The sequence below is a fragment of the Taudactylus pleione genome, unplaced genomic scaffold (assembly GCF_031769625.1).
Source record: "Taudactylus pleione unplaced genomic scaffold, aTauple2 ptg000408l, whole genome shotgun sequence".
Taxonomy (NCBI): domain Eukaryota; kingdom Metazoa; phylum Chordata; class Amphibia; order Anura; family Myobatrachidae; genus Taudactylus; species Taudactylus pleione.
This window is the reverse complement of record NW_028284810.1, coordinates 10,139,845-10,163,627: the sequence shown is the minus strand read 5'-3', so window position 1 is coordinate 10,163,627 and position 23,783 is coordinate 10,139,845. Positions and strand designations below refer to the sequence as shown.

The window sequence follows — 23,783 nt, the reverse complement described above, 5'->3', positions numbered from 1 at the left end:
TGACATTTTGCACTGTAAATTCCACATTTCGCTGAATAGAAATGAGATATTGAGCAGCAAAAGGTGGCTATCGCAGATCAACTAACACACGGAGAATGCAGAAAAGAAAAAATTGCTGCCTCCGAACAGTTTTGACATATTATAGCTATAAGACCACTCGCACAACAGATCAATCTGAGATTTGCTGTAATCAGTCTAGGACTCTAGGTAGAGCCATTTGTCTTCAATCTATTTTTAGTTTACCCGAAGTGATGGGCAATAATTTAAAGCCTGCTTCATGACAAGTTAGACCGCTTAAAGGGGATTTTATAGCAATAACTTTACCAAAATGAAAAAGTCATATTTTATTATTATAAAACATTGTTTATTTTTACTGCTTTTCACATACTCTTCTATCAATGGGCAAATCAGAGTGCTGTCAAACCCCAGGCAAGGTCAATGAGCAGTGGATTTTATTCAGTTTAAAGGCATTTAAGGAAATTTTTATGAGACACACAGGGATTTAATGAGTGGTGTTTACACTAATAACTTTGGTGTAGTGGATACAGATTCACTGCATTTGTTATGCATTATATTATGTGTGGAGAGAATGCAATCGCTGTAGAAATACTTATTTCAATGATAGTTTGATTTCTCTGGCCAGAGTTAATTGTTATGTGCTCTGTCCTACATTTACTGCTGTTCTTTTTATACTTGAGAGATATTAATAAATGTGTCCTACATTTAAACAACTTTCCTGAATGCTTTATAAATCTAGGTTAAAGTTGAATGACAAATTGCATAATGTTGTAAGAGAGCTCCTCAAACAATTTGCCTGTCATGCTCCAAATACTCCTAATAAGTACTAATAACTCTGGGTGATTTCATGCCAAGTGAATACAAATCACAATCCTCCCAGAACTTTATTACATTTGGCAAACGTGAGCCACTTGTACAGAAAGAGATCTCAATGTGCAGCAAGGACTGTGCAAGCGTTATGGTGCGTACACAGGGGACGATCGACAACCATAACGATATCGTTGTACGTTCTCCCGGGTGTGCTGGACGATCGATATTGATCATCCAGCACACCACCAACTCACCAATGATTATAGCGATCTGCAATCAACGATTGCGGGTGCCTATAGTAGCCTGGTAGATATCGACCAGGTTGGCCTGCATGCACGGTCGATGGACGATATCGATATTGTCCATACATGTCCGCACATCGCAGGTCATTGGGCACCGAAAAATGCACGATATGAACAATAACGATATGATCGATATAGTTATCATTCATTTTAATCGCACCATGTGTACGCACCATTAGAAAGCAGAAAAGAGAGGGGTAGAGTCATACTTGCCCTGATTGTCAGAGAGACTCCCTGAAATAGTAGGAATCTCCAGACTCCCTGAAGAGTCTAGTAATCTCCCTGATTGCACCTTACCCCAATCATGAAGCTGTTATATGTAAATAAAAACAGATCTATATACATTCAAATGGGAACAGTAGCATCATTTCCCTGCATTGGTTATAAGGCACAATGGCTAAAGGCATTTTCTGAAAAGTATCAGTGTGTTTTCATCGACAAATAGACCTTACTTTCGGGCTCATTTACATTTGGACGTAAGTGAATTTTATGACGCCTTTCAGATGTAGCAGTACACGTCCACTTTACCGCCGCACTCATAGGTGCTGCTTTTACAATCTCCCTGGAAAGCTTTTTCAAAAGTAGGTAAGTGTGGGTAGAGTACTCTGGATAAAGGCAGCTGAATAATAAATGAACTTTTTTTTGTATTACTAATAATTATGTATCAAAGTCTATCAATATTCTTTTTTAAAGTTGAAAGATAATTAAACTCCACCTCCTAATATATCCACCACAGGTCCCTCCTTATCCCCCAGTAGAAAAGCCGTGGCCATCCCATGTTGGATTGTAACAATTGTCTAATAACTGAAGTACAAGGACATAATAAAAGTTTCCCTATTCAGGGCTGTTGCTACATAGGCAAACGTAGGGGGGGTTTCCATCTGCCTGGAAACCCCCCTCCCCAACACACATTATGACCACAATAGAAACAGTAATAGAATACAATGTTACTAGTGCTGCATGTTCTTCTCAGTATCCCAAATGAAATGATTAGCAACACCTGTGGATCTTTTAAAATGTGTCAGCCAGTAATAAATATACCTGTGCACCAACTAGGAGATGTGGAAAACGTGCACTGTTAGGGGTGCACTGCTATAGACCATCAATAGAGTTAATTATTATTACTGTATAATAATACACTATCCAGTACATAAGGAGACCAATATGTACATATATGTCCAGGGCAGTGCTAGGTTCTTCTACTGCTACCCCAGACTCCCGGACTTGCTCCAATGCTCTGGAATGATGCCCACATCTGAAAAAAAAAAACCATTCTGCTCACATAGGATGGACCTTCTGCCGCATCTAATGGCTTACTGTGATCGCTGGTCCTGTATATGCTGGAATTATGCAACATGGACTGACCACACTTGCTCTAAAATCAAGCATTTGGAAACCCCCCTCTAGAAATCTTGCCTTTGTCACTGCACTAGGCCTCTAATAGGCATAGTGCTACCAAATTTACTAAGTATACTCTTTTCTTTTCAGTTTTTACACAGAAAAAAAAGGAAGTATTTAATTTTAGGCTTTTCTTAGTTATTCATTTGTTGGTACCTTTTCATGCATGTTTTTGTTAACATATACAGTTTACAGATTTTGGAACTACATTTTTTTCCCTACATGGAATCCTTCTCCCCATATAGTATACTTAATCAACATAGTGGCATTCCACCACTTAGCTACAGCAAGGCATCTCTGAATAGGGAGATTTTACATAGTACATTACAGTGTTTGCAACCATTGCATTATGTCAGTGACGCGCCAAAAGAAAATAAAAGAGTTTTAATCTCCTGATTATTGGACACGCATAACTGTGATAACTGGAGTCAAAATGCACACAGCTGCCTGCACTAGTGTTCTGTCAGCACAAGTACGAAGTGTGGCTGTCAATAAACCAAGAGAGTTCTAAATACTGTCTGCAAAACTACCCACAGAAAGCACCGCTTCATTGGGCCAAGAAACACAACCAATAAGTGACTGGAAAACGCAGCATCATTTCCTTCTGCATAATGTCACACATCCACAGATCCATGCTCCTGCATATCAGCCATGCACATTATGCTGGTGGTGTAAAGGGGGTGATAGCACTGGGGACCCTGGATATGTGTAGAATACCAACACAGGATATTTGAATATCTGTCCATGTACACAAATGAGGTTGGGCCAGTAAGATAAAGCACCATGCAAATTCCGAGAGTAATGCATTGGACTCCAGATTCACCAGATCTCAAGACAACAGAGGATATGGAAGAAATTATTTGGAACAGATATAGGACACAATAATGGGGCTGATTTTGAGTTGGGAGTAATTAAAGAGAAAAAAAAGGAACTTTGTACATGGAAAAACCAAGTTGCAATGCAAGGGGCGCAAATGACCTTTTTGCATGTAGCCCACTAATGCTGGACAGCTGTATTTTTACACTGCAATTTAGATTTGATTCTGGACACGATTCTCTGAAATCAATTCTCTGTTTTTCAAAAAATGCCCCACCTATTAGCTTTGTTAATTCCCAGTCTGCCTCTTGAACACCAAGATTGTTGTCCCCAACTGAACGCTTGTGTGTTTACTCGGTTAAAGTCAAGGGAAACATCTTGGTGCTTTACCACTCCATTTTGGCCCCAGATCCACCTGATCGGGAACCCCATGAGTTGGCTTGGGAGGCCAATTTGTCCACCCTGATTGTTGACAAGGGATGGCCCACCATTAGATTATGAAATCCCAAGGCTTCCATTAGCGTTGCCAAATGGGAAAAATGTTCCAAAGTCTATACCAGGTGGTACTTGGCACCATCCAAACGTCATGCTATATTCCCATCATCATCCAGTTCTTGTTGGAGGAAGTGTGCAGAGGATCGTACGTTTTACCACATGTGGTGGTCCTACTCTATCATCGGCCCATATTGGGACCAGGTGTGGGGACCTGATCTTCGCAGTGATCAATTTGAATATACCACAAGGTGCTTCAGTTGCGCTCCAAAATGCCCCTGTGTGGTCAGTTGGAAAGCATCAGGATAAGCTAATTGTACATATATGCAATGCAGCAAAGTCACTAATGGGCAATAATGGGAAGTCTCAAACAGCACCCTCACGGACAGACCTCGGAACTCGTATCCACATCATAGCTTCTTTGGAATATATTACGAGTTTACAAAATTACTTTGTAGCCTCCTTCCACAAAACCTGTTCCCCGTGGTTCCGATCTCATTCTTTACCTCTTCCTTGTCTGTATCATCTTTTCACTCTTTCCTGTTAACATTTTTTCTCCCCTTTTCTTCTTGTTTCTTTCTTTCTCGTGATAGTGTAATTTTAGAACTTTTTGCTGTTTATTTATAGTTATTCCCCCCTCTCCCACTCTTTTTGTCCATTTTTCTGGAATAAGTTCTCTCTGAACCTGTTTTTGTTGTTTTGCTTTACATATTATATAGACATTATATATATTTATTACCAGTTATTTATATAGCGCACACATATTCCGCAGCGCTTTACAGAGAATATTCGGCCATTCACATCCGTCCCTGCCCCAGTGGAGCTTACAATCTATATTCCCTACCACATGCGCACATACACACATACACACACTAGGGGTAATTTTGTTAGGAGCCAATTAACCTACCAGTATATTTTTGGAGTGTGGGAGGAAACCGGAGTACCCGGGGGAAACCCACGCAAGCACAGGGAGAATATACAAACTCCACACAGTTAGGGCCGTAGTGGGTATCGAACCAACGACCTCAGTGCTGTGAGGCAGTAATGCTACCATTACACCGTCTGTGCTATGTTTATCATATTATATTATTATGATGTGATGTATATTTATACCATTTTTTTTATTATTGTCTTGTTGTTCTGAATGTGTTATTTTCAGTCTACAAAAAATAAAATAAAAAAAATATTATTTATTTTTTTTTTTTTTAAAATAAACTGCCCCACCTGCAGAGTAACATGGTTTTGCCAAGGTGCAAAACCTTCCAACTCAGAATTAGCCCCATTGCAGTTGACAAGGGCTATCGTCCCTGTGCTATACGTTGTCCATGGCCTCATCATTACAACTGGCACCTAATAAACTGACCGCTCAAGTTACTGCCAAATGTCATATTATAACAATTTTGTACTCCCAAATGTAAGAGTCCTAATGTTTTACTACTGACAACAGGGTAAAGAAAAAAAAAGGTGTGTTCTGCCATGCACAAGAGTGGAATAATGCTGGGTACATACTGACAGATATGTACATTGGCCGATCAATTGATCGGCCAATATATCTGCTGCCCGTCAGCCAGTGTGTACCCACGATATGTCGGTGAACGTCGTCGTTCACCAACATATCGCATGGGCTGTGCTGCACAGCTGATGGAAAGATATGTCTGCAGACATATCCTGTCCATCGGCAAGTGTGTACACAGCAGCGAGGGCACAAGCATATGATGGCCGTTCAGTGTGTATGAACGACCATCATCTGCAGATAGATCGGTCAGGTGTGTACCCACCTTCACACAGATGCAGTGTGTGAGCGGATAGAAATGTGCCTCTGCAAAACATCTGCAGCCACTGCTGTACTCTCATAAAAAGTTTTTTCCAAGGGACACTGTCACGGTTTAGTGAGGCGTAACTAACTACCCTAACACAACTCATGCAGCAGTCAGGAAACAGCTTAGAGAGTGGGGGTAGAAACAGGACACACCTGAGCTAGATCCAGCAAACAGTAATAACACTTCTATCAAGAGCTATAGATCAGAGCTTCGCACATACTCCATGGTGCAGCTATGACGCCACAGTTTAAACACTTCAATCCACTAAACATAGGATTTCCAATTTCATGTGTCATAATGGAAAGTCTGTAACTTTCACAATCCTACCCAAAATAAATATTTCAATCAATTTAAAATAACATAGGTGGGTAGGAGCTTAAAGCAGTAGCACCGCTCAAGATGATTTAGGGCCTATTTATCAATTAATATTTGTGAAATATTTACCCGAAAATGGGTTAACCGCAAATATTAAGGATCCCCCAGATGTACCGTGGAGGAACCACAGCAAAAATCTCTAATATCTGTTGCAGGGCCTTCATTTCCCACCACAAAGCAGTCCCATAGGCGTCTATGCTGGCTGCTATACAGTAGGATTTACCAAGCTCTGGAATGCTTCACATGGCCTTGATAGCGAATGCCATCAGAAGATGGCGTCAGCCTATAGTACAACAGGGATTGTTTTCAAAGAGGGATCCTTGGTAGCCACGCATGCGCAGTAAGCCCACAGACGCCGAATCAGGAAGATGAAAGATAGTGTACGCCCATCACTCTTCCTCCAGCTCTTTGCAGGGACGACCTCTTATCGAAGCCCGTTTCCCGGCAAGAGCTCACTGGTAAAAATCTGTGAAAATACTAATTTTCACTATGCGAATTTACACAAAATATATTAATCACATCAGTATTAAAAATACGGATTGTGATAACGATGCCTTTTTATGTGGAAGAGTTAAACTCTATAACACGACACAAGCTCGGCCTGGTCAATAAATACAACATATGAACATTTTTCGCTACTGATAAAATAAATATTATTTAGGCTCTTCAAACTACAAAGTAAATTCCTGGGAATGAGCATTACGTGCTAGTTCACATGTCAGTTTGTACACAAGAGAATAAATCATTTAATGTGTTTCACCAAGAACGTTATTCCATCTCTCTGTACAGGGTAAGCTCTGGTATGAAGGATAATCCCCATCTTGTGTAACACCATGATACATTCATTGCTACACAGAAATAACAAACACACCTACCTACACACACACACACACACACACACACCTACAAATACACCTTCAGTCCTTAATAAGCCTCAGACAAGCTAAGGACCCCTCCTCACTTCTCAACCGCTATGACAGCTCTGCTTCCAATACTACTGCTGAGTCCATCTCCTCTGCTGAGCTACATTAAAGCGCTACCCATGTCTCCACCCTCTGTCATTGTGCCTAGCAGCCCATCACCTCCAGCTCCCCCGTACTCCCGCTGCCTTCCTCATCCCCTCGTCATGTTAGTTGCAACATCCACGACGAAGTTAAAGCTGCAGCATAAATACTGTGATGTCGGGTAATGGTCACACTTGTAGATGTCTCTTCAAATGTATTGTTACAACCTTTTGCAACAATATAGCGTGTACAGACTATCTGTACACTCCCGCTGTCGCATGCACTATCGTCCGGTCAGCCGAGCTGTATGACCAACCGGACAATAACGCATGCGACGCAGGTAGTGAAGGACGTAACTGGGGATCATTCCATCGTTCACTACATCACTCAATGCGTACCGGAGCCACATTGCTGAAGGTGTCCCCCCAGATTAAAGACCCCATTGGTTGGTACTTTAGCTCTCCCCACTTTGTCACATATCCCCCAATGTACTCACAACATGAAGGTCTCACAATGTTCTAAAGACAATGGCCCTGATTCAGAGCCGCTCGCTATTTGCGGTCGTTCGTTCTAAAACAAGGGGCGGCTATTCAAATGAATCGTTCGCTAATTGCGGTCTGTTCACGCCTCTAAGTCTGAACGAGCGAGCAAAACTTGCGGTTGTAATTTTGAAAAATACGTCCCCTTGCCGCTCGCACCATACGTCATGTCCGCTATTTATTAGATTAATCGAGTACATCGAACAGCGTATGAACTGCTCGCTATTCTTGTGGCTGGTTTTTTTCAACCGCTATTTTGCGAGCAGTTCGGAGTAAAAAAAACCCAAGTGACGTGGTCAATGACGCTGCTGTATTAATTATGCACTCCCTTAAAACGCCCGTTTTGACCTTTAAGCACGCCTGCGATCTAATTCCACTCCCCGTTTTCGAGCACCTTCCCCTTTTACCACCCACATACGCCTCTTTCTGTCACTCAAAATAACAGGCATTCACTATATAGCGAAGAAACGATTTTCGGCCGCACTGACTGGTTCGCGCATGCGTATTAAAATCCGTACGCATGCGCAGATGTGCGAACATCGGTCAGAACGAACGAGCGGCCGCTTACGAGCGGCTCTGAATCAGGGCCAATGTATCCTATAAAAAAAATAAAAGTTGAGCTTGAATTGTTAGGGGACTCAGGTGCAGCCTCTTACATTTACTTACAGAAAGATGCACTGATATTGTCACATCCCACAAAGATGATCAATATTTCAAACCTTGATATTATGTTGGAAATACAAACTCATGCAGCATTTATAAGTTTGTATATTCTTCAGTAGTATTCATACTCCAAATCACTGAGATCACAAAATTATAGTCATTAAATCATTGTAATTGTCTGATAAATTGCAATGACATTTAGAGGTCAAAGTGCAATCATTAATCATTAGCACTGGTTTCCGATGAGGTTTACAGGGTTGAACTGTCTAGGATCAACTCTTCTAAGCCCAATGGTTTTTCAGGACTTGGCAGTAATAAATCTGTTAGTATTTATTTTCTTATCCGCACAGTACTTTATGCCACCTCAAATTATTTTCCAGTCTCCTCAATTCTATTGTGATACAAGTCTGGGCACACAGAGCTATTTCCAACTTGCTATAAAAGTGCCTGCTGGCTACTGTAGAGAAGCAATCGGAACCTATTAGATTCTTCAGGATGACAAAAAAAGAAACGATCAGAGAAGAAGTAACAGGAGATGAACTTTGCTTACCTTCCTTTAGAGCCTTATCCATGCTGTGACATATAACCACTCTCCTGAGCTGGATTGGTTCATGCAAATTCACCGAATTCAAAATCTGAAACAGAATTATTACACGGTTTTATTACAGGTTATACCTTATGTTCTACTACTAGTGATGCTAAAGTGGACCAGATATCTACACATATTGGCCTAGAGCCTCATTAGTGTTTTTTTATTGTGGTATTAAAAGGTTAACAGCTCCTTTTTGGAGAGCGGCAGTTCAGCCGTATTATATATTGTCACCAGCAAGATTAGTGCCCTTGGTTTTAGTTTTTCTACATTTTTTTTTAGAGGTAGTCATGGTGCACTAAGCCTTGGACAGTGATAAAGTACCAACTAAAAAGCTCCTGTCAGTTTACAGGCTGTGTTTGAAAATGACAGGAGCTGATAAGTTGGTACTTTATCACTCTCTGGGTACACACGTAAAGATTTTTTGTCCAACCATCCAACTAGTTGACTGGTTGGAATGAAAATCTGGTAACGTATGGGAGTAACTGATGATCAGCAATTTGCTCCTAAATGCCAGAAAACATATGAAAATTGTCGTCAGACAAGTTTGTTAAATGTTTGATCTAAACAATTTGCTCAAACAGTTTTTGTCCATTTTCCAGGGTTTGGGAGCAAATTGCTGATTGTCATTTGCTTTCATACCTTACCAGATTTTCATTCCAACCAATCAGCTAGTTGGATGGTTGGACAGACAATCTTTACGTGTGTATGCAGCTTAAGGCTTAGTGGAGCTTCCTCGTTGTCACTGAAATGATTATTCATCCTATCAATGTTCAAATAATTAATGGCACCACTCAGGCATGCATAACAAGCGCCTTATGTCTCTCCATGAGGTCACAGCGAAGTCATATGCTGCGTTCCTAAGAATATTAGTTTATCACACAGGAAAATGGCGTCCATCACTAGTGTTGTAGGTACTGGTTTCACTTTAAAGGGTATATGTACTAAAGTGAGAGAGTTTTAGAAGTGAAGATGTTGCCCATAGCAACCAATCATTCTAGCCACTATCTTCTAGAACAGGAGTGCCCTACCCGAGCTCTCGAGCCGCATGCGGCTCTATTGTGTTTCCCTTGCGGCTCCTGGCTCCCAGCTCGGCATGCCCCCAGTGGTACCGAGAACGCTGGTCTCTGAAGTGATCAGAGACTAAAGAAGCCTCTCATCGCTTCAGAAGCCAGCGTTCCCAGTAATGCGTCACCCGAGCTGTGAGGAGCCCGCGCGCCTGGTGGATCCAGCATAAGCATAATGGGTACTAGCTTTCTCAATATATTTTATGTGGTTCTGAATTTCAATTTATGTATTTTAAATGTATTCTGGCTAGTTTCTGTGTATTTTATGTGAACGTGGCTATGTCAAAGTTTTCTATATTGCTCTGGCTTTTTCTTTCACTTCAACAGTGAAAATATTAAATTGGGAAATTTATGTAATTTGTTAATTTTCAATGTGCTGGGCTCGCCACCAGCGTGACTAAAAACGGGGGTGTGACACAAGGTCATGCTCCTGCGAATGTCATACCACAGGTGTGCGCAAATATGGGGCGTGGCCTTGTGACAGCTAGACCACGCCCCATTTTGGGCATGCACCTAAGGCATGTGCATGCGATCGGCTCTTCAACTTGACTACAGATATTTTTTGGCGCTTTGCTTCGGACTGGTTTTCCACCACTGTTCTAGAAGATGCTAGATAAATGTTAAGTAGAATCTTTTCTTTAGCCATGTCTCCCTAATATTTTGTGTATTGTGGTTTTACATTTCAAACTTATAAATAAATACTATTAAAAAAAAAAAAAAAAAAACTCAAGTAGAATGATTGGTTGCTATGGGCAATATCTCCACTACAAATGCTCACTTCAGTAAATATTGCCCTAAGCTTCTACTACATGATTCACCGACATACATCAATTGCTATGTCCTTCTTTCTTTACAATTATAAAAAAGTTGCCAGGCTTCATACATCTATATCACTCCGAGATAGCCTTAGCAGTCTTCCTCATTTATCAACGAGTTTATCACTCAAAACTAGTGATAAATTTCACTTTTTATGATAAATGGTGCTCCAGCCAATCAGCTCCCAACTGTCAACTGTTAGAAAAATGACAGTTGGGAGCTGATTGGCTGGAGCACCATTTATCATAAAAAGTGAAATTTATCACTAGTTTTGAGTGATAAACTCGTTGATAAATGAGGCTGTTATTAAGGAGGAAGACTGTGGCCTAGCAATATTGGGTAGCCAAGTAACTGGGGTCTATGGTCTTGTGGAAGTGCCAGCACTGTGTTATTATGTCAGTGCCCGGTAATCCTGAGAAAAGTTATGGCTTACAATACCCCAATATCTAACAAACTGCTGGGCTTCGGCCTCATGCTCAGATTTTGGTTCATGTTTTCAATTCTAAGAGGAGGTGGAACTTACCAGCACACAATGTAATCTGCATTTTTATTTTTATCAGTGATGCTAATATATAAATACATTACTGAAAATTAATCAGGTTATTATATTAGTTTTAAATACTGCCTTAGCATGCTTTCAAATATCCACTGATTTAAGCAATAATCACTCCTTACTAAAGCTTTATATTGGAAGATAGCACAATGAAAGGATTATCATAAGAGGTAGCAATCAACCAAAAATATAAGCATTGCAATATTCAGTTAAAACGACCTTTTTACATAAGGGAAAAGTTATTATTTTGATGAAAATACTAAATAAGACCTGAAATTGCAAGCCTGTGTGCCCGGCCGTAGCATTGGTGCATACTCAGGCCGTGGGGCAGGAGTACTGGCACTTTGCGTATGCATCCACATCGGTGAACGGAGGACGCCCAATCAATGAACCACGCATGCGCCAATAGAGAACTAGAATGGTTGCCGGACACCGGTGGAACGCACCAGGAAGTAGAGTGCGTTCCACTGAAAGGAAGTCCGCACCACTTTAGAAATAGGACGGGCGGACGTTATCCTTGGCTCTGGAGGCTTCACTGCAGTAACGGCAGCATATAGCTGCTGTGTGTTTACTTGTGGTCTAAAAAAAAACTGGAAATCAAAAGAGTGGTGGAACTCACTCAGGAAATAAGTTTAAGTCAATTGGAATGCAATTATATCAATTAACAATTGTTTTATAGAGTAAGGATATATAAAATATATTCTAGCTTTAGTTTTTTACTGTAAGTAAAAATAAATTAGTAGAAATTATTCATTATTCACTACTTCATTCACATCCTAACTCACACATAGATCACATGGGCTGGAGTATTCATTTCTGATTCTCTGTACTGTAAGTATTAATATATAATGAAAATAACCTTTTGTCTGGTCCATAAGACCTTATAGTATAACCTTTAGTTTGGGCCATAAGACCTTTCTCACTTAATAAATATCAATTCACAATATATGTAAGGCACTAATAATACAAATATGTCACTGAATATAAACAAATATAATTCTAATTCTACCTAATTTTGTTAGGATTGGTGTTGGAAGGAGTTTTTCATGTCAATAAATTGTTGGATACCAATAAGAACAAGTTGCAAGTCAGACCTTATTATCCATAAAAGTATATATGTGCATATATTTATATGATTTTATTAGCATATATTTTCTTAACTAGGCCTCCCTTATCTATATTCAAGCAATATCTTTTACCAGCATTCAAGTGGTCAATATTAGGATTTCCAGTGGCAGGCCTCAAACCTACAACAAGCTGTTGATCATACTGGAGGGATATCTTATATCTTGGAATAACTAAGTTAAGGGTGATAAAATTGACCTTTATCAATTAATTTGCATTTGCGACTATTTTCATCAGTCAATTGGATACCATGTATATATCCTAGCAATTGTTAATCAAGAATCAAGATTATAGTTTATAATTTAATCAGTTTATTGTGATGGGACCTTCGGTTTCAACTAGCCATACTAAGATACCTTACTTTCTCTTATTTAAGAACCCCTCAAGAAGTCATGATTAACGAAACGCGTGGAATAATTGTCGCTATTTCAATTTGGCAAGAATAAAGCCATATTGAATTTTTCCTGAAAATGGGGTACTAACAGGTTTACGGTACACAAAGAGAACGTTCCGCTCGTGTATTGTATTATAATGTAAAGTTTCAAATATATTTATATATATTTTTACAATATTTTAATACATTTTTGTAATTGCTGCTATAACTAAAACTGGTGTACTCTGAAAATCATCCTTCATTTCCATATGGTACCAGTTATATATTGTTTACATTGATGATTAATGTAAGTTGGGTTAAAAGATAACATTAATTAACTAGCGTTCCTCAGGACCTATATTTATACTAAAGAAGACCTGTTTATGTTTGTTACACTGGCAACAAAACATCAGCTCAATGTCCCAATATAATTGTGTGTCTAGTTCAGTGTACATAAAGTTTTAGGGACTAATTCAGCAATGTACACAAACCCGATGGTTTATGTAAATCACCGATGTGCGGTGCACAGATGCCGCACCACAGATGTGTAGATCTCGTTTTGCGAAATCGCTCACAGTGCCCTGGACACCGCAGCCTGATTGACAGGCTGAGGCCGTTCGGGGGCGGCGACAGGCAGCATTGCAGAAAACGGGTGTTTTTGGACCTATTTGGGTGTCATGTTCATTATTACCCTCCTATTCCCCCCTACTCCATTGTGTATATAATGTCCATGGACCCCTTAGGGGCTTTCATGGCCTTTAATACAGAGTTTTGCTATTATACTATTACCATCTTCAGTTATGAATGGAGATTTATTTTGATGCTAATATGTCATTTGCTTATTATGATTTGTTCTAGGTTTTAGGTTTTTTTCCTTTTTCTTCTTCTTTCCTTCTCTTTTGGCTCCTGTGTGTCCCCTTTTTTTTATTTGCCGACAGACACTATTTATGTTCGGGTAATTGATTCATGCATCAGACAATCAAGACATCCACCCACACACTTTAAATATGGCTAAGTTATCTATTTTTTCCAACAATGTAAAGGGTCTTAATATACCGGAGAAAAGATCCCGTCTTCTACATATGATGCATATGGATAAAGTAGATATAGCTTTTCTCCAGGAGACGCATTTTAAGAAAGGTATGGCTCTGTCCTTACAATTTCGCTATTTTCCAGGGGGGTACTTTATTAATTTCTCCAAGGCTAAGGGTGTGGCCATTTTATTTTCTAAGCATCTGAGGATTTCCGATATTTTGGTTGTCCATATTGGAGATGGTAGGGGATTATTGATCAAGGTTACCCAAAGATAATCAAAAATTCTCTCTGATAAATTTATATGTACCCAACATGGGTCAGTCTTGCTTTCTGCGTAAGTCATTAGAATTGATAGAAGACCAGTAGGAGGGCATCCGAGTGGTTGGTGGAGATTTTAATTGAGCCTTGGAGCCTTCTCTTGAAACAACTTCTGGATGCCCACACACCTCTATTAAAGAGACTAGGAAATTTAGACTGATTTTGCACGACTTCCTATTGGTAGATACCTGGAGACTGCTACATCCAGCAGAGAGGTATAACACTTTTTATTCTTCCCCACATAGTTCTTACTCCTGCATAGACTACTTTTGTGTTGATCACTGCCACCTAGATCTCATTACAGATGCCACTATTTAGCAGATTACTAGTTTTGACCATATTCTTAACTTTATACCTTCGTGATCCTCCCCCTCGCCAGTGGTATTGGAAGTTTAACGAGCAGTTCCTCTGTGATTCCTATTGTAAAGTTCAAATTAAGGAGACCCTGAGAGAGTACATTTCTCATAATGTTACTGATGATGTTTCACCTGTCTCAATCTGGGAGGCCCACAAATGTGTTATTAGGGCTAAGTGTATTCAGTTAGGGCCCTAGCTAAAAAAAAAACTGAATGTAGGGATGCTTTGCTATCCAAAATTCAGATGCTCAAACTTACCCATAAAAAAAAACTATGGCCTCAGATGTATTTGTGGCACTTCAAAAAGCTAGGGATGCTCTTAATGATCTATTATATGAAGGGGCTGGGAGAGGGTTTCGAAGATGCCGCCATAAATACTATCATTGGAGAAACAAACCAGGCAAAATGCTTGACTTACCTTCAACGTCTCAAGGATCATACTGGTAACCTCTGCGATACTGACAAAGGTATGGCAGCAGTTTTTAAGACTTTTTATTCTGCCCTATAGAATCTAGGCCCGAATAATACGAACTTAGATCCGGTAGCTCGGGTATTACAGATCCAGAAGTATCTAAAATAGCTTTCCCTACTCTGCCCGAAGCGGTGACAGAGGCTCTTGACTCCCCCTTTACAGAGGAAGAATTATCTGTTGCTATTAAGACCTCCCCATCTGGCAAGAGTCCCGGTCCCGATGGCTTCACATTGTCTTACTACAAGGCGTATCACGACACTCTCTTGCCACTATTGCTACAGGCCTGTAATGCTGTTACAGCGCATACTCCTTTTTCTGATCAATCGCTTGGAGCACACATTACGGTTATCCCCAAGGAGGGCAAGGATCCATCTTTACCAGCAAGTTTTTCGCCCAATATCTCTTTTAAATGTAGATGTCGAGCTTTACGTTAAGCTTATAGCTAATCGGTTTAAACCACTTCATCTGACTATCATCCACTCTGACCGGGTGGGTTTTGTCCCAGGATAGAAGCGAAAAACAATACCACCAAAGTCATTGATTTACTACACCATGCAGTTTCCTCTGACATTCCCATGATACTCCTCTCCACTGATGCTGAAAAAACTTTTGACCGGGTGGATTGGAGTTTCATGACAGGGGTGTTGAAGCGATTAGGGTAAGGTACAGTCTTTCTTTCAAAAATTCTGGCCCTATATAGAGCCCCTTCGGCCCAGATACGAGTGAATGGGATTTTGCCGGCCCCAGTTTACATATCAAATGGTACTAGTCAGGGCTGCCCTCTTTCTCCCTTGGTTTTTGTACTATGCATGGAAGCCCAGGCGAGAGCGATTAGAGCTAATCCTAGTATTACGGGCCTTAAGGTGGGTTCACGATATTATCGCCTTGCCCTCTTTGCGGATGACCTGCTAGCGATGGTAACTAATCCAGTTACCTCTATCCCTAATTTAGTGAAGGAATTCCAGCGATTTGGCAAGCTCTCTAATTTTAAGATTATAGTAAATCTGTTGCCTTAAAGGTCACCGCTTTGGTTGAGACTGTGTCTGCACTTGGTGCCTCCTTCCCCTTTAAGTGGCAGGTTTCCTCTCTTAAAATCTTAGGCATACTGAAACCTAGACGTACATGTGACCCTGTTTGCCCTTAATCATATACCTTTACTTAGCTCCAATCGCAAAACAAGTAGATCAGTGGAGTCTGCAAAAGTTTTCCTGTTTGGGTCACCTACAGTAAATATTATTAAGATGAATGTACTTCCGCGCCTCATATCTATTGCAGACTACACAGATAGCCCTCCCCCCAAGCTTTTTGTCTGAAGCACATACCCTCATATGAAAATTTGTCTGGGGGAGCAGGAAGCCCAGATTCAAACATAAAGTGCTCTTTAGGCAGAAATGGTGGTGGGGGGGGGGGGGGCGCAACAATTGCCAATGATATCCACTTATTCACACCCAACAGTGGGCCCTACATTGGATATGTGGAAAAGGTTGCGTGCTAAACCTGGGATATCTTCACTGATATCTCATCTTAATCCTATCCTTTATAATCCCCTTTTCCCTCCTGGGCCTTCAGAGCGGTTTCCTCCACCTGGTCTGCTGTGGGGATTTTTAGAGTGGGAAACCTAGTGGCTAATGGTCAATTTATACCCTTTTCGGATTCATGTGCCAATACCCCCCTTACAAAACAATGTTTTTGGGCCTACACTCAGATCTGGTACTTTGCCTCTTCTTTTGGGGGTCCTTAAGTAATTGCTAGGGATATGACACCCTTTGAATCTGTGTGTTCCCACCGGATATCTCCCACACATATAAACTCTGGTATATACAAGATTTTGTTGCATAACATGTTTACCGATGACCCTCTTTTTGTAGTGGCCCTGGACATAGATTTTATTCATAAGGACATACAAATTAATTGGGACAAAGTGTTTTAAGTTACTAATGCGTGTTCCAACAGTTTGGAGGTTCTGGAAACGCAATATAAAGTCATGACAAGATGGTACCACTGCCCGGTCATTCTCCATAAGTACTATCCCACAGTGTCACACTCTCTGCTGGAGGTGCCTTGGGGAAACAGGTACGATGATGCACATCTGGTGGGATTGTCCATTAATTGTCCCCTTTTGGGGTCCTTGACTTCGGAGATCTTAAGCCATACTGAACCGTCTGGCCCAGATTTCTGGTTGCTCTCGCATACATCTGCCCTGATTTCTCCATATAAAAAAATCGCTCCTTCAACATAATAATACTGCAAGGGAAGCGCTCCCAGTCCGTTGGCGCTCCCAGACTCTTCCTACAGCAGGGCGTGACAAATCCCAGGAGCCACGTAGCCATGCCTACCAGATTTTGCTGCCTGGCTACCAGATTTTGCAGTGATGGAGTAAGCAGATCCTCATCAGCCCCTGCAGAGATTCGTGCCTATAGTATTGCGGCGTTCATTTCATGCACAGGCATGCATGTGCTGAGTGCCGCCTGCGGTGACTGCTGTGCCTGTGTCCGTCCTGGCCTGCGCTGACTCTTCCTGTCTGTCCCATCCTGCACTGACTCCTCCTGTCTTGCTCTGATCCCTGCTGTCTGTCTCAGTCTACGCTGATTCTCCTGTATGTCCCGGCAGTCTACTGTCTCCTATCTCCTATCTCTGGCTGCATAGAGCGCCCCAGTAATAGAGGGTCTATGCTTGGCCAGGGATTGTGGAGCGGCTTCAGAGGGATAGTGGTGTACTCTCTGGCACCATTGTTTTATATGAAATGTGGTCCGTTATTACTGGTGGGTGGGGGGTGGAGCAGGGGGAGCTGTGCAGAGCAGTGAGGGGGCCTCCATGTTACTATATCCATTCAACTGCAATCATTTTGTGGACTAGTATAGTGTGCATAACACAGAGAGCTGTGATCCTCACTCACTCCTGTAATTGTTTTTGGGGGTGGGGGGGGGGGGGGGGGGGGAGTACAGTGATCTGGTTCCTACACTTTCATCATGGCTCTTAGATTTTAGTAAAAAGGGTCAAGCCCCGTCCTACAGTGTGGGAGAGGTGTCAGCGTCTTGACTTCTACATGACCATGGATGATATTCTCTACTGAGAAACACTGAGTTTACTGCTCTTTGGTTTAGTTTTAACGATTTTAAATCCTCTGCCTCATATGCAGCTCTCATTCCACAATCTTAACTTATAGATATCTGTTGTTTTGTCTCTTACATCGGTGCACTCAGTGTCTATTTGCATCCCCCCCCCCTATTTTTCCCCTTAACTAGCTCTGTTATTTTTCTTAATTTTTTTTTTTTTTGTAGGATTACTTTATGGAATACGCTGCACTTTAGACTTTACTAGATTATTTATGGTTTTGGAATTTGCCTTTTATATGTCTAAGATGGATATTTTCTGTACAGTACTGTTTTGTACTGATTTTCTGTTATCAGAATTTGTCTTTGTCTTTAAAAATAAAGAATTTATAAAAAAAACGTGAAGATGGGAAAAGGAAAGAAAAGGTGTGTGTGGGGGGGTGGGGGGACCACCGTGTACACAGCAAGTTTACAGCCAACAATAGAGCGTAATAGAGGCAGCGCAAGGGGCCATAACCAAGAATTTGAATCTTGAGAACAAACTGACCAGAATGAATACGTTAAAACTCTAGCCCTAGGGGTGGCAGGGAAACACCCCCATCCCTAAATATGTGGTGCTAAGGCAAATGGTGGTTAAGGTAGATTCTACGCTGGAGCTCCTATGAAGCCCTTTACAACCTGGGTGGAGAGATTGTAGAATAAATAAAACCAAAGCTTTTTCTTTCTATTTAAATGAAAGAATGACACATAGTTTTCTCAGATCAATTCCAGTATAAATCGAAAACTTTATCGTTAAATTAATTTAGATTCAAATTATTTATAAAAGAAAACAAAAACTGGTATCACCACAAGGAAACGAGCCCATTTTGGAAAAACAGACTATACATGCAAATAGTAAACAAAAATTAGACAGTGTACGGAAAGAGTGTCACAAGCTGCCTACGTCAGACCTATTGCATAATTTACTGATAACAACTGTTCATTGTAAGCTATATACATCCCTGTGTGAGACGGATTACTTCAACATACAATCACATGCTCTACACACATCTGTGTACTTTAGTCAATGTCTCTGTAGTGCCGTTTACCCTGGAAATAGCCTCAAAACATTCTATCATGCACTCTGCCAGCCTCTTTGATCTAACATATGATTTCAGCACATCAAAACAACAGCCAGCACTGAAAATAACTGCCCCTAGAAACAGACACACTGTAGAATATTCAGGAGATGCTATGGGCAACTTCTCCGCGATTTTTACTGCTTGATACATAGGACCTCATTCAGAGGCGGTCGCACGGAGCGATTGGTCGTAGCGAGCGATGTTTTTTTCAACTGCATATGCGTGTACATGGCAGTGCGCGTGCGCAAGCCTGTCTTTCCGACAGCAATCCTCTTGCTCGTTAGTCAATACGAGGTCGTAGCTGAGATTGACATTTCGTGCCGTTTGTGGGTGGTTACAGGGGAAGGTGCTTGTGAACGGGGGTCTGGTGGTGCGGACGCAGGCGTGGTTGACCTTAAAAAGGGCGTTTTAAGGGTGTGCATATATTACTGAGCGAGTCATCACACACGTCATCTCGTTGCAATAACGATGCTACTGCTCGTAGAGCTAAAGGTAGCCCAGGGTCTACCTTTAGCATTGCGAGTGCAGGCAATGGTTTCTGCCTCAACCGATGTTTGTAGGCAATTAACACTGTAACAGGTGTTAATCGTGCTGACGTAGGTTGCCGCCTGCGACCGACTCTGAATTAGGCCGTAGAGATAGGAGGTGTGCTTTCAATGTTGTAGGAGTTTCCACGCTTACGATGTGCGTTGCGACTGAGCGCTCGTTTTGCATATTCTCAATCACTTTGGGTGCTACCGATCGCTCCCGAGCGACCGCCTCTGAATGAGGTCCATAGACCCCAAAGTGTGGTTTTGTGTTTCAACCAATTGTCAGGTAAAAGATAGAGACCAAGGGATGCGGTAAGTAGGACGACATTCAATATTTCAACACTGAGTATGTGGACTTGATAATGTTGCCGCTGGTATCCGGACACGGGTGTGATGCTATTTTGGGAGTTTATAGCCAGGTTTATTCAGCCTGACAGTCGTGTAAAATGTATTCACTGCATAGTGAGCAAAGTGGTACTCTCATTAGGTTAGTAAGGAATATTTAATTATCTATTTTCTTACAGTGAAGAATTTCAAGAATCCTTGATGATTGTAATGTGTTTACCACGTTATTTGTTCTATTTTATTCAGTACAGTTCAGATGTCAGTTACTATGCGGCCCATATTAATACAATTTACACATAGGGTGGTATTCAATTGTTTATCGTGCCCGATCTCCCGTCTAAAGTGCCTGGAGATCGCAGGGCGATATTCAATTGATTGCGAAAAGTGCCCTTTGGGCACCCAAACAGGTAATTTTTCACGCATTTCAGTTCGCCACCCGGGGGTGGGGGGGTGCAAGCTGAAATGCTGGCGCCGGCAGCTATTTGCACCAGACAGGAGTAACAAATGCATAGCTCTGTCGGGCATGAAGGGGGGTCAGCTGCCGATGTAAACAACTGAATTCCCGCCAATAGTGTTCATTCTAGCAAGCTGCACCTGTTAAAACCTGTGCAGTTCCTCCACCCTGCCTGGGGTGTCGCTCTCCGCTCTGGTACTTCTAGCATACTCAGTTGATGCAGCAAACTACTGAAATACAGCAGCTGAATTGGTATGAAATACCGGTAGTCGGGATGCCTCCTGTGAACATGCCGAAAGCGTCATCTCGATGCTCAGCATCCCGACAGGTATAAGTATACTAAACCCTCCCTTCTTGCTCACTAACCCTCCCCAAGTGCCTAAACCTAACCCTCACCCGTTGGTGCCTAAACTTAACCCCCCCCCACCCAATGGTGCCCATCCCTTACCTGGCACCCCCCAAAGTATATCCCTAACACCCCTGTGGTGCCTAAATCTAAACCCTTCCCTCCCCATCTGCGGCTAACAGCTAAGGCACCCCGATGTACATCCGATCGGGCTGTCGCCTGTCGGGGTTCCGGTGTCGGTCTCTAAACTGGTGTCAGCATTTCGACACCTATGTTTAGTCCCGGGTCAGGATTTTGACACCGGGATTCCAACAGCCGGCATTCCGTCCGCCAGCAAAATGACTGCATCCCACAGCAGTGTATGTGATAGAAGTACCAGAGCAGAGTGTGAAACCCCAGGCAGGATAGAGGAACTGCACAGGTTTTAACATATGCAGGGTGCTAGAATGAAGACTACTTATACATGGGCACAAACTGGTTCTATAGTAAGATATAAAGTGGGCAATGTATATTGTAATGTATACATCTAAATGTACGTTTGCACAAAATAAAATGTACTGTGGTGGTTGGCATAAAGAATTACCACTACAATACTAAAAGTACAACACTTCAGGATTTATTCAGGTGATGTCACAGAGGAATACAAGGCATAACACTACTACACAGCCACATATAGATTAGTGTTGAATTGAACTCTGTGGCCAAAGGTTGGTTAAAGGAGGAACAAAATAATAAATTGGTTCCTTTAACTTGACTCTCGTCGTTAACAAGTTAGATAAGAGATGGCAGCAAACCAGGGGCCAAATGTAATAGGGAGAGAGATTAGAAAATGTGTGAGTTTAGCAGTAACCTCTCACATTGGTCGAGTTTTATCTTCAAAATGGGAAAACATCCGAATGACAGTTTAAATCATGAGAGTTTTCTTTAGTCTAGAAACAGGCTCGTTTGCATGTTCTCGGTGTCTATTACATTTCCCGAGTTTCAATAGTGCGAGAGTTTACTGCTAAACACTCACATTTTTTAAACTATCACCCTATTACATTTGGCCCCAGGTCTTCATCAAAATCTCTCAGTGTAGATATTAAACCCTTTCTTTTTACCATCAGCTAATTTCTTATTCTTTTTGGTTCTTAAACTAACCACACAAACCAGATACTGCAGAGTAGTTACAAAGAACTAAAAACTAGCCCAAGAATAGTCAGTAAACCAGGTTATTATCAACAATGTAAAGCGGCTGGAAGGTGTCATTACTTGACTGCATGCCCCAGTGAATCAGAGATTGGATGCTTGTCAGTCTTAAAAGGAGTGACAATACGTGAAAGCAGAATTAGTGGTAACCCCTTTATAAATATGATCCTCATCTTTGGTAGAATTGGAGGCGCTTTAAGAGAGGAGGGGGCCTGTGTGCAAGCTCTGATCGTACACCCTCTTCTCCAGCGGTGCATTAGACTGGCATTGTGCCAGAGTCTACTGCGCATGTCTCCAGGAACATGGCACCCGCGCAGCTTGTAGTAACGATGTGCATGACATGAACGTTAAATTTACAGTAACCATTAGAAGTAGCTCCTGGTGATTACAGTCCATAGTTACAATGCAATAAGTGCTGCTTTTCTTTTGTAAACTTCAGCTGTGCAGTGCACTCCTAGCTATTGTTCACAGCCAAAAAGAACAAAACAACAAGAGGGCATGCTATGTATGCCAGAAAGCTTTCCTAAGTGCCACCTTGGGAATGGGATTGTATTGCTGACGGCTGTTTAGCTGCCGGTTCAAATCCCGACAACGCGAGCCCGGGAGGTGTAAATCCAGACAGCGGAGGTAAGTAATCCTAATTCTCCCCTCTCCCCTCTAACCCTAACCTCTCCCCCTAGTGCCTAGCCCTAACCTCCCCCCTTTGGTGTCTAAACCTAACCCCCCCTCCCCGCTCCCTAAACCTAACACTCCCGGGGGTTGCCTAAACCTAACCTCCCCCCAGGGGTGCCTAACCCCCCCCTTCCCCTAGCCTAAGCCTCCTGGGAGCCCCCTAATTTAACACTCCCTCCCTAATATTTAAAGTGTGATATTGGAATGTGATTAGGTGCTACATAAAAATTCTGTTTGATCAAAGTTGGTCGACAGTGGTGTCAGATATTTGTCAGTGTCGGGATGCTGCCAATTACAGGAAACGGTGGGGATCCCAGAGTAGGGAGCCCCACCAATAAAACAGAACAAATAATCAAATATAAAGTGGGAACCCCTTTAAGTGTACGAATGGCTACAGACTACATCAATCTAATGTGTTTGTAGCATAGTGTAAAGTGGGAAACAATAAGCTTGAGGAGGAAAGTTGAAGGTCTAGTACATAACTAGCCATGTCTGTAAAACAGTACCCACATTAAAGTTAAACAGGATTATTTTCCTTTCCAACGACAAACCAGAAAAAAAGTCTGAAGAAAAGGGAAACTGCAAGTGGAAAATCATTGTCATAACAAAAACTAGAAACGTACTGCGAGAATTAAAGGGCAGTGATTGTATCTCTGCACAACAACAAAATAAGAATGCCTGCCATGCTGATGGCAGCTACAAGGGATGCTAATAAAACCAACCACAGAACATTGCTGACAGAGCAGATTCATTAAACACCATCATTATTTAATACCATGCTGAGCATGTTCTCCTAGCATGAGCTTCAAATTATATTTGCGGTGACAACACTTCTGTTTTTTGTTCAGTTTGCAAGGCCTGGATTTGTGTCAGAATAGTCACATAATGCAAATTGAAAGAGCAACAGGCATAGCACAGGAATTGCCTACGTGACAGGATACACATTACTGCTAACAGGTACAAGGCTGCAGAGATTCGCATTCATTCAATCAGACGAGCATTAGTGAGGTGGGACAATATCAGACAACAAGGCCTGACTTGCAGTAGGTGTTCCAATTCATCCCAAATATGTTCGAGTTGTGGTCAAGTTCCCTGCAGGTCATTTATGTTCTTCCACATCAAACGTGCCAAAC

The 23,783-nt window shown here is 41.7% G+C and overlaps 1 protein-coding gene across 1 annotated transcript in view; it reads right to left on the bottom strand.

Annotated features, from left to right (window-relative positions):
- The window catches only part of SNX25 (sorting nexin 25), a 268,761-nt gene that overhangs the window by 201,791 nt on the left and 43,187 nt on the right, over positions 1-23,783 (bottom strand). The window contains exon 2 of the mRNA XM_088447009.1: positions 8,788-8,872. Within this exon, the coding sequence (XP_088303135.1) occupies positions 8,788-8,872 (85 nt within the window). The remainder of the gene's footprint in view (positions 1-8,787; positions 8,873-23,783) is intronic.